This window comes from Balaenoptera ricei, chromosome 16, assembly GCF_028023285.1.
Source record: "Balaenoptera ricei isolate mBalRic1 chromosome 16, mBalRic1.hap2, whole genome shotgun sequence".
Classification (NCBI taxonomy): Eukaryota; Metazoa; Chordata; class Mammalia; order Artiodactyla; family Balaenopteridae; genus Balaenoptera; species Balaenoptera ricei.
Window position 1 is genome coordinate 109,228,775 of NC_082654.1, and position 12,424 is coordinate 109,241,198.

Consider the following 12,424-nt stretch of genomic DNA (forward strand, 5'->3'; position numbering starts at 1 on the left):
GATGTTCCCCAGGACTTTGGCTAAAACCATCAGGAAAGAAACTTTCTCTTCTTTCTGGGATTATTAGCTGAAGGGAGTCTATACATACAGAACCAATCTAAGAATGAAGCCAGCAGAGGCGAGAAGGAGAAATAAACACAGAATTTCGATGCCATCGTTTAAGCCTTTGAATCGTCCCATCAGTTATGTGAACCATTAAATCCCCCTTTTTCATTAAGCCAGTTTCATTTGGGTTTCTGGAGTTTGTGAACACAGAAATCCCAGCTACCACAGGAAAAAAAATCGGAAACAAACTAAATGTCTATCAGTAGTGCAATGGTTAGTCAAATTATTGCTATGGAATACTATGCAGGTGTCAAAAGGAAGAGGCAATATTACACATACTGTCGTGGAAGTTCTCTAAGACATATTTTTGAGCAAAAAAGGAAGTAAACATGTGTAAAGAATGACCTATTAATATTTTACGTTTTGTGTGTGTATGGGGTGTGTGTGTGTGTGTGTGAGTGTGTGTGTGAATACATAGGAAAACAGAGTAGAAGGAATTATTTTGTAATAGTTACAACGGTTATCATTAGGGAGAGAAAGGGGTTAAGGAGTGAGGGGTGTGTATAAAGATGGACTTTCTCTGTATTTTCCATTGTGTTTCTAACTTTATTAAACTGATCCTACATTTATAGCACTTAGGTAAAGTAAAATATTTAAATGGGAAAACATCCTGTCCCTAGGTCTTTACGTTGGTCCCTGTCATGTCTCATTCCACAATTCAACATATCTAAAACCGACATTTTTTTCCCCAAAATGTCTTTTTTTCCTGGCCCTCATTAATGACACCACCGAGTCACTGGAGGACGCGACGTGAGCTCTCCCAGACGTGGCTCTGCCTCCTATTCTCCACTTCCACCAGCACCCTCACAGTCACTAAATGTTATCAGCTCTGCCTCCTAAACACCTCCTAGATTTGTCCCTTCTCATCGTGGCTCTGGGGCCATCATTCACACAGCTTTATGTAAAAACCACCTCACCCATTAATTTTAATTTCATAAATGGTAAAAAGTGCTAGCTCCCACGTTGAACTAATGGCCTGCAGAATTTCACAGGTAACACATTCTGGAAATGCTGGCAGAATGATCCTCTGGCAGGATTATTTCAAGTCCTGCTTCTCCAACTAAAAATTACTAAAAATTTCAAGACAAGATGGTTTCTGAGAACTTTTTCAGGACCAGTGGGAGAGCATGAAACCTTTGTCACCTTGGTTCCTGTCACGACCACATATTCTTACTTGGAGCATGTCTTACTGTCCCCCAAAGACCCAGGCATATCAGAAATGTTACAAATTCATTACATTAGTTGGTTCTTAAAAGAGAAGAATGACTCATGGTGACGGCTAGGACCTGGGACCCTTTGCTGCAGGGTTTGCACCTGGACAAACATCCCCTCGAGCAACAAAATACAAAGAAACTATAAGAGACTAAAAAATAACTGCATGCACAGGCAGTTGGGGCAAATTCTGTACAACAAGGTATGAAGAGACCAAAAAGCCCAACTGCCACTTCTGAAGAGCCGGGAGCAAAATCAAGGTACTGCACGGGATCCCTGCACACAACACCACCAAAGGGGTGGGCAAATCACCTAAGCCACCCCTCCTGCCCGAGCCCTGGACCTGCCCCTACCCTCACCCCAGGTAAGGAACCAGCTCGCCCCACCCCCCTGAGGGAGTGAACAAGCAAGGGAACCTGTTGTTTGTTCTCGCTCCTCCCTGCTGTAGCAGAGGCCCCAGTAAAGCCTTGCCTGAATTTCCTGTCCGGCCTCCGATCAATTTCTATTGACTAAGGAGGCCAAGAACCCTGGTCCGTAACAATGGGGCAGAAGAGAGAGAGGAAAGGGATTGAGAGGCTGAGGGAGGGAGGACGGATGGGCCTGACTCCTTAAAGGTGCTGAGTCGCATGGGGTGTGTGGTTGGAGCATCACGTGTCTCAGGATGGGATCTGCAGGGATGCTTCTTTCCCTCTGCCTCCCCTCAGCCCTCAGCCTTGCCACTAGGAATGTCCCACCCTTTGTGTCAATGCATGGGCTGCACTAAATCCTTCCTATTGTGCTCTGGCCCAGAACTCATGACGTCCCATTTTTCACTAGATCTGGCAGACTGAGGAGACCAGCCAACATTCATCTTCCAGACCTCAGGGGGGATTCACGGATTCGGGGAGGGAGAGAATAACACACAGGCAGGCCCTCTGGAAGCCATCTATTTCATCTTCTGGACCTCGGTGCTTTGATCTCACTCCACAGATCATCTCTCTGTAATCTCATCCTGTCTTTCTTTCCACCCATAAAGCCTGAAGGATTAGGGGCAACTGACATAGCAATAATAATGAGTCCACTATTCACGCAGCTCCTTTCTCCCAAGGAAGCTGGAGCCCTTCCAAGGTCTCTGCATTCATCTTGCAGCCCTTCTGTGAGGTGGGCTGCCAGGATAACAATGGTTTTGCTATTTAGCAGAATAGGGGCCAGGCTGGGGAAAGAGCTTAGGGATTTGGCAATGATAAATGAGAGGACATGTCAAAAGCAGGACTCTGATGAATCTACTGAACAAACAAAATTTCATATCATGCAACGAACACCCCTAAAGAGCAGTATTCCCTCACAAACAATATTGGAGGTTTCTACGCAAATCAATCAATGTGATACACCATATTAACAAATTGAAGGAGAAAGACCATATGATCATCTCAATAGATGCAGAAAAACCTTTTGACAAAATTCAACACCCATTTATGATAAAAACCCTCCAGAAAGTGGGCATAGAGGGAACTTACCTCAACATAATAAAGGCCATATATGACAAGCCCACAGCCAACATTGTTCTCAATGGTGAAAAACTGAAACCATTTCCTGTAAGATCAGGAACAAGACAAGGTTGTCCACTCTCACCACTATTATTCAACATAGTTTTGGAAGTTTTAGCCACAGCAATCAGAGAAGAAAAAGAAATGAAAGGAATCCAAATCAGAAAAGAAGAAGTAAAGCTGTCACTGTCTGTAGATGATGTGATACTATGCATAGAGAATCCTAAAGATGCCACCAGAAAACTATTAGAGCTAATCAATGAATTTGGTAAAGTAGCAGGATACAAAATTAATGCACAGAAATCTCTTGCATTCCTATATACTAATGATGAAAAACCTGAAAGAGAAATTAAGGAAACACTTCCATTTACCATTGCAACAAAAAGAATAAAATACCTAGGAATAAACCTACCTAGGGAGACAAAAGACCTGTATGCAGAAAACTGTAAGACACTGATGAAAGAAATTAAAGATGATACAAACAGGCGGAGAGATATACCATGTTCTTGGGTTGGAAGATTCAACATTGTGAAAATGACTATACTACACAAAGCAATCTACAGATTCAATGCAATCCCTATCAAACTACCAATGGCATTTTTCACAGAACTAGAACAAAAAATTTCACAATTTGTATGGAAACACAAAAGACCCCAGTAGCCAAAGCAATCTTGAGAAAGAAAAACAGAGCTGGAGGAATCAGGCTCCCAGACTTCAGACTATACTACAGAGCTACAGTAATCAAGACAGTATGGTACTGGCACAAAAACAGAAACATAGATCAATGGAACAGGATAGAAAGCCCAGAGATAAACCCATGCACATATGGTCAACTTATTTTTGATAAAGGAGACAAGAATATACAATGGAGAAAAGACAGCCTCTTCAATAAGTGGTGCTGGGAAAACTGGACAGCTACATGTAAAAGAATGAAATTAGAACACTCCCTAATACCATACACAAAAATAAACTCAAAATGGATTAAAGACCTAAATGTATGGCCAGACACTATAAAACTCTTAGAGGAAAACATAGGCAGAACCCTCTATGACAAAAATCACAGCAAGATCCTTTTTGACCCACCTCCTAGAGAAATGGAAATAAAAACAAAAATAAACAAATGGGACCTAATGAAACTTAAAAGCTTTTGCACAGCAAAGGAAAACATAAACAAGATGAAAAGACAACCCTCAGAGTGGGAGAAAATATTTGAAAATGAAGCAACTGACAAAGAACTAATCTCCAAAATATACAAGCAGCTCATGCAGCTCGATATCAAAAAAACAAACAACCCAATCCAAAAATGGGCAGAAGACCTAAATAGACATTTCTCCAAAGAAGATATACTTTGCCAACAAACACATGAAAGGATGCTCAACATCACTAATCATTAGAGAAATGCAAATCAAAACTACAATGAGGTATCACCTCACTCCAGTCAGAATGGCCATCATCAAAAAATCTACAAACAATAAATGCTGGAGAGGGTGTGGAGAAAAGGGAACCCTCTTGCACTGTTGGTGGGAATGTAAATTGATACAGTCACTATGGAGAACAGTATGGAGATTCCTTTAAAAACTAAAAGTAGAACTACCATACAACCCAGCAATCCCACTCCTGGGCATATACCCTGAGAAAACCATAATTCAAAAAGAGTCATGTACCACAATGTTCACTGCAGCTCTATTTACAATATCCAGCACATGGAAGCAACCTAAGTGTCCATCAACAGATGAATGGATAAAGAAGATGTGGCACATATATACAATGGAATATTACTCAGCCATAAAAAGAAACAAAATTGAGTTATTTGTAGTGAGGTGGATGGACGTAGAGTCTGTCATACAGAGTGAATTAAGTCAGAAAGAGAAAAACAAATAACCTATGCTAACACATATATATGGAATCTAAAAAAAAAAATGGTTCTGAAGAACCTAGGGGCAGAACAGGAATAAAGACGCAGACATAGAGAGTGGACTTGAGGACACGGGGAGGTAGAAGGGTAAGCTGGGACGAAGTGAGAGAGTGGCATGGACATATATACACTACCAAATGTAAAATAGATAGCTAGTGGGAAGCAGCCACATAGCACAGGGAGATCAGCTCGGTGCTTTGTGACCACCTAGAGGGGTGGGATAGGGAGGGTGGGAGGGAGACGCAAGAGGGAGGGGATATGGGGATATATGTATACATATAGCTGATTCACTTTGTTATAAAGCAGAAACTAACACACCATTGTAAAGCAATTATACTCCAATAAAGAGGTTAAAAATATTGGAGGTCTAGAAAGCCTCTAGGAAATAAGTTAATAGAGACAATTTTTAAAAAGATGTCTTAAAATGAGGAGAATGAACAGGAAGCAGCAGTTGGGGTAAGCAGGCAGGATCTTTACAAGAAACATTAACTGTCACCTTCCTCATTGCCACCATTTTCTGTCTACAGGCTTTTCTTTCCCGGAAGACCTCAAATGCTGTCTCTTTCTTTAACTGTATTTTTTTGTCGGAATCAGATCTGGTTTCTCATTCCAGAAAATGCCCTGCTACCAGTTCTGTCAAGATGAAGAGTGAGCAGGCACAGACGGAGTCAGGGATGTGTCAGGACTGACTTGCTACACAGTATGCTGATTTTTTTTAGCTTTTGTCTCACTTGTTGTTGTTGTTGTTGTTTTCTTTTAGACTCAGCTATTTTTCCCAGCCTAAAAGCCGACTATTCAAATGACACATGCTAATGCTCTCTCAATTAGGGGAAAAAGGAACACTGTCACGCTGGTTCTGCCTGAAATTTTTAGTGTTTTCACTGGTGCTTCAAAAAGATGATGGCGGGCTTCCCTGGTGGCGCAGTGGTTGAGAATCCGCCTGCCAATGCAGGGGACACGGGTTCGAGCCCTGGTCTGGGAAGATCCCACATGCCACGGAGCAACTGGGCCCATGAGCCACAACTACTGAGCCTGCGCATCTGGAGCCTGTGCTCCGCAACAAGAGAGGCCGCGACAGTGAGAGGCCCGCACACCGCGATGAAGAGTGGCACCCGCTTGTCGCAACTAGAGAAAGCCCTTGCACAGAAACGAAGACCCAACACAGCCAAAAAAAAGAATAAATAAATAAATAAATAAATAAAATTTTTAAAAAAGATGATGGCAAGTGAAACTCAAATGCCTGTAGCACTGAGTTTTTTTTTTTTAATTAATTAATTAATTAATTTATGGCTGCTGTGTTTTGGGTCTTCGTTTCTGTGCGAGGGCTTTCTCTAGTTGCGGCAAGTGGGGGCCACTCTTCATCGCGGTGTGCGGGCCTCTCACTATCGCGGCCTCTCCTGTTGTGGAGCACAGGCTCCAGACGCGCAGGCTCAGCAGTTGTGGCTCACGGGCCCAGCCGCTCCGTGGCACGTGGGATCCTCCCAGACCAGGGCTCGTACCCGTGTCCCCTGCATTGGCAGGCAGACTCTCAACCACTGCACCACCAGGGAAGCCCAGCACTGAGTTTTTATGGATTTAGTTTCGGACTATGTCCCATCGGGTCCCACCCTACTCATTATGCTCAGGACGGTACAAAGTGCCCTTCTGGCCATGAAGAATGAACAACAGCTCTGCATAAATCCTTCCTCTGCGTCCAGCAAGCCTCTTGATCTGGACACCTGCACCTACCAGACGTCTCAGCAGTGCCTGGCTCCCAGCTGACCAGCAGGCGGCTCAGTGGGGAGGTTGCCTGCCCTCCAGCACATGAAAATCCCTGTTCTATTGCAATGTGGAATCACTTAGAAGACTCACTTCATTCACCCCTCTCCGCTCTGCTTTTGTTCACCTGGCACTTTACACAGGATGCTACTGACATGGACGGTTCACTGTAGAGAAGCAGCCGCACTCCTTCACGTCCTAAACAGGGTGTAACTTCTCTTTTTCTACTTAAAATGGCTTTAAAAGTCCTGCCTCATATTTGGAAAGCACACGCTACTTAAAAACTTCTTTCCTACTTACGTTGATCAATCCTCTTGACGCCTAAGTGAGACTGGCATCATTATTTTCAGTTTTACAAGAGACAAGGTTTCAGAAAGGAATATAAATGTTACCAGGTCAACATGTAAATAATGCCAGAGTTAGGAATTCAATTTGTTCCAGTCCATTTTGCACCTGATAATAAGCTTTTACCACTGTGAGTAGTAAAATAATTTATAACTTCATCAATGCTTTCAAGATCATAGGAGACAATTTTACATTTATTATGTGAGATCACGGACATTTAGACATAATGAAGGAAAACAGATTATGGAAGTCTGTGATCTGAATCACCAGAAAAATGGGTTAAACTTATCACGACCAAACAGAACTCAGACAAACAGAAAACAAATCTTTGTGGGTAAAAGACCAAAGCCAGAGCTTGGGCATAAGATGGGAAAACAGGGGAGGGCTGCTGAAGTAATATGACAATTATAATATTTGAATTTTTGTCACTTAAAACAAGTAAAGAGGAAGCCAGGTGAAGGACAGGTAATAAAGAGAGGAATTCACAGAAATGATCAATAGGGGTGAAAAAATGAAGTTCAGGAAAAAAAAAAAACAAAAAACCTTAGAATTTAAAAATTATTAACCAAAAGGGGGAACGGTTAAGTCAATCCGAGGGCAGAAAACCCATGGCTGCTGTATTCAACGGAGCGCATGAGGAAGGAGATTCCCAAATTCTTTTTCCAATTTCTGTTTACACACCCCAGCTTTGTCACGGTGCTCAGAACACGTACACTCAGACCAGTATCCCAAGGACTTTATCTCCCTTATGTTAAACGTTAGATTGCATTCCCATATATTTGCCTGAATTGTGATTAGGGTTTCTCACTACCCATGGATGAATTTACAACTGATGAAATCTTGACCTGAGACAAGCCAAGGGAAAGAAAATACTCCAAAGGACCTGGCCCTCAGGTCCCACATCTCAAACTTTACCTCAAGAGGCAAAATGCTAAGTTAAAAAAAAAAAAAAATTAGTCTGGTGGCTAATCTTTAATTTAGAGCATTTTGAGATCTAGGAAGTTCCATAATGAGATTGTTGACAGAGACAAAGGTCATAAAATTTCAAGCAACACAAACGGCTAATTCATCTTAATTAGTGATTTTTGGCAAATAACATGGCATATTTCTATTCCATGGGGAATGTTCCTCATGTGGCAGCAGGAGCGTGACACGCATACGTAATTCAATGTAAATTCATGCCTTCATTGTTTTTAAAAGAAAATGTTTCAAACTCTTAAAGCATTTGATGAGAAATGCACCTTTTACATATCGAAAGGAAGAAAAGAGCTGATTTACTTGCCTTGCTGAATAAAATGGACACCATGAAGAAATCCAGTAAGAAACTCTCTGAAATGTCTTTGTAGTCGAAATGGAAAAAGATCACGGTGAAGCCCAAGTGGGTAAACTGGTGAACTGGGTTACAGAAAGAGGCCCGCAGCAGCTTCATGCCCGCGATGACCATCAGGAAGATGTCCCAGCTGTTGAAAAGGACAGAAAGGAAGCGATCACTTGACAGCCCATACCTTACCAGGGGAGTGACAAGGGCTCGCGTTTCTTAAGTGTTTACTGTGCGTTACGCGCTTTACAAAAAGCCAGGATGGTGGGCCTTTTATTGTCCTCGTTGTACAGAGGAGGAAACTGCGTCTCAGAGTTTGAGTCTAAAGTTCACACAGGGAGGAGCTGGGAGTGAAACTCCATCCCAAGGGACTCGCCAACACAGACTCTGCCACTAGAGTCAGCTTTATGAACCGTCATCCCCGGAACTCTGCAATCCAGGACACAGAGCCCCCTTGGAGCTTATCTGAAGGACTACTGCACGGCCAGGTTCCACGGGGAGCTTGGTGACAAGTGAGACAACACAGCAGGCTGTCCCTGTCAGCAACTGCTCAGTGTAAGCCTTTCTATGACAAAAGAATCTCACCGAATCAATGACGTAGCAATAGCTAATATTGAATTCTGAAAAGAGGAAAAAAAATCCCACTATCTCAATAATGCCATTTTTACTTTACACATTCACTTCCAATGTTTTCCACCGTATTTGTTGTCTTTGTAAACATAAGCTTTCTGATCTCCCTTTTTTCCCACTGAAAATTACATCATCAACATGACACGGGCCCCCATGACATAGGCCTTTTGAGTTAAGGAGCACGACGGAGGCAGCCCGGCAGAGAAACAGCAGGACTTTGCTGTGAGGACTGAACTCCTGAATGCTCCTGTCTAGGGAGTTGGGTTATTAACACGTGTCAGAAGTATGTGCCATGTGTGCAATTCTAGCAGACAGTGAGGCCAATAATCTACCCACCTTGAGATGTGAAGGCAACTGATTAGTGCTCAGAACAGCTGGACAGAGCAAGCCACTACCACCTTGAGGGGGTCTTTCTGAAAGAAGGCCTTGCACATTTTAGCCAGAATCCTCTCAATTAGAACATCCTATTTGGGAACTCAAAAAAGAAAGACAAAAGTGGCAATACTTTCCAGGGAACAGTTGCACTTGAAAGAGAGGTTTCCTTTTTTCTTTTTAATTTTATTGAAGTACAGTCGATTTACAATGTTGTGTTAGTTTCTGCTGTACAGCAAAGTGATTCAGTTATACATATATGTATTCTTTTTCACATTCTTTTCCTTTATCGTTTATCACAGGATAGTGAATACAGTTCCCTGTGCTGTACAGTAGGATTTTGCTGTTTATCACAAAGAGAGGTTTTCTTTCTCTAAGTACAGAAAATGGGGGTGATGAGGCAGGCCTGAATTTCCCTAATCCTAGAGGGATCCTGAGCTCTAGACCCTTATCAGCATTAATAATATCCTGTCTCAGGACTGGGGCATTCAAAACGTGTTTCCCAAGTCTTGGCATCTATCGAATACAAAACTGTAATTTTTGTCATCAAGAAGATCTAATGTTAGCAATTCCATTGGCCTCAATCTGATTTTTTTTTTTAATAAATTTATTTATTTATTTATTTATCTTTGGGTGTGTTGGGTCCTCGTTTCTGTGCGAGGGCTTTCTCTAGTTGCGGCAAGCGGGGGCCACTCTTCATCGCGGTGCGTGGGCCTCTCACTGCCGCGGCCTCTCTTGTTGCGGAGCACAGGCTCCAGACGCGCAGGCTCAGTAGTTGTGGCTCATGGGCCTAGTTGCTCCGTGGCATGTGGGATCTTCCCAGACCAGGGCTCGAACCCGTGTCCCCTGCATTGGCAGGCGGATTCTCAACCACTGCGCCACCAGGGAAGCCCCAATCTGATATTTATGTGCCTTCAGACCTAGTGTTGCAGTTGATTCCACCCTGTCCCAGGATGCATCTGACGAGGTTTGGTCAAAGCCCTGTGTGATGGGCTTAGATTTGGCTTCTGAGAAAAACTAGCCCTTGATTACATGCAGGTTTGGGGAGAGCGGTAAGACCTTTAGTAACCTCTGTTCCTGCAGCGAGGCTGAGCACTTCTCCATGACCCTTTCCTTTTCCACTGGACAACTAATGCCTGTGCTGAAAAATCAGTATGAAAGCATGACTTCAGGTCCACTCACCTCTGACAACAGCCTAGGGTACAAGAATCCCTGTGACATAGCCAGAGCCCTTGGGGGGATCCCAATGATAAGGTGTCCCAAGACTAGGGATATTCTGGTTTTCAAAGGAGATCAGTGACTTTCCGGGTTATTCAGGCCAAATCTAGATGAGGCTCAACTCTAAACTTTGTTTTCCGTGACTATGACTAAAATGGACAGCATTCATTTTATGTTTATTAATGATGACTGGTGAAGACTAAGAGAGATCTTAAGGAGTGACGTTTATGGCTTTTATAACATTGCAACGGTAATGGTTACATTCAATGATTCATAGATTGTTGTAGGCTTAGCTAAAGGTCTTATAAAGGATTAGGTAGCAATCCGGGAACAATGGCCTGGGACAGGTGCACAGCATCCTTTTAGATCAGGCTGGGAAATATAAATACCTAACCAGTTATCATGATGCATCCACTCATCATTTACCAGCCCCCCACTCAATCATCCATCCATCCATCCGTCCATCCATCCATCCATCCTTCTACCACTTACTGGACCAATGGTCCCGAAAGCTGAATAAGAAACAGTGCCTGTCATTGAAGAGTTCACTATCTGGTACCATGGTTCTCAATGAGGGCAAGGTGTGGGCTAGGCTTACACAGTTTGAAACAGGCCTCTAGGTGATGCTGACATATGGCCTCCTGCCATCCTGTCTGAGAACAGCTGGTCTAGTGGGGTGCTTGAAATCTTGAAAGATTTTTTTTAAGTCGTCAGATGGATGCCTCAAGAATATAAAGGAGTTATCAACTTTGGGCTCCAAGAAAAAGAATTCTGTTCGTATCATCAAATTAAGATAATTTGGAGGTACATGGTTAAGGTGCTACTTTCTGACTTCAGTGTCTGGGAAAAAATGACAGGGGATAGAGATTAATCTTACTTCAAAGTAGACTCTCTCTGAACTGTTTATCTGACTCTGAGTGATTCCCAACCCATGCATCCATTCTCTGCCAACAGCCAGAGCTGCTTGGCCTCAACTGGCAGGCTTAGCTTGAAGTCCTAGTCCTAATGTTAGGAAGCGAGGACTTTCAATCCTTTAGCTCGCTCTCCCAGGGCAGCACTGGTACATGTGTGACTGCTTTGGTTCTGACTGTGAGTCCTTGTTCTGAAAATTGGGGATCTGCCTTGTTTCAGAATGTCGTCATGGGGTCAGCCAAGATGGTACCACACTGGAAACACCTGCTTACTAGAAAAACACTCAATGTTCTAGAGGTAGGGTTAGCTCATGGATGGGGCCCTACTCAAACTATACAAGAGGTCTGTAATCTCATCATCTGCCTTCTTTATCCAGTGAGACTAATTTTCATCCCTGGATCTGAAGTCTAGGATTTTAAATACCAAAGGGCATGGACTTCTTGCCCTGGTCTGACTGAAACAGTTCTAGACTGGAAGGAAGGCAGAGTCTGATAAAGACAGGAAGGTTATAGGGTCATTTCGTTTAGCGTCTGCTTCGTGTGACTATGAATCTACTCAAGGTCCAACCGAGAATTCGCGTGCCTTTTACCTGAGTTTGCTCAATCTTGGGCAAATATTAATTAATTTGTCCTCATCACAGCCCAAAAGGAAGAGTAGGCATGCTTGGGATTATGAATCAGGGTTGACTTGGGCACATAACGTTTAAGCAAAGTGACTCATATGCAAATCTGGGAAGGAATCTCTTTCACGTCATCCTCCTTTATTAACTTATTTGAACAGAAATGTCAACCTTTTGTCAGAACAACGCATCCACAAATTATCAAGTAGGTTTCCGTTTGTAATTTCAGAGTTCCTTTTAAAATATGAAACCACTAACTCAGCTATACGCTGTTAATGCTTTGCAAAAACGGGCATCTTGATGACATGAAGTCTCTCTGTGGTCCATTTTTTTAAATTATGAGGCTTTTCCTGAGAAATGCAAAGAGAGCAGTAATAGTGATTAAGTTCCCCCTCCCTCAAACACAAAATGCTCGAGTCTTTGCTACATGAAGTGCTAGAGGCACTTCATAATAAAGCTCTAAGCACGATGGTTGGAATGCCAGGAACCCTGGA

At 42.9% G+C, this 12,424-nt stretch overlaps 1 protein-coding gene across 6 annotated transcripts in view; it reads right to left on the bottom strand.

Moving 5' to 3' along the window:
• PCNX2 (pecanex 2) overlaps positions 1-12,424 on the bottom strand; it is a 305,993-nt gene that overhangs the window by 112,334 nt on the left and 181,235 nt on the right. For all 6 annotated transcript variants that reach the window (XM_059900886.1, XM_059900885.1, XM_059900884.1 and 3 more), the window contains one exon: positions 8,144-8,321. In XM_059900886.1, the coding sequence (XP_059756869.1) occupies positions 8,144-8,321 (178 nt within the window). The remainder of the gene's footprint in view (positions 1-8,143; positions 8,322-12,424) is intronic.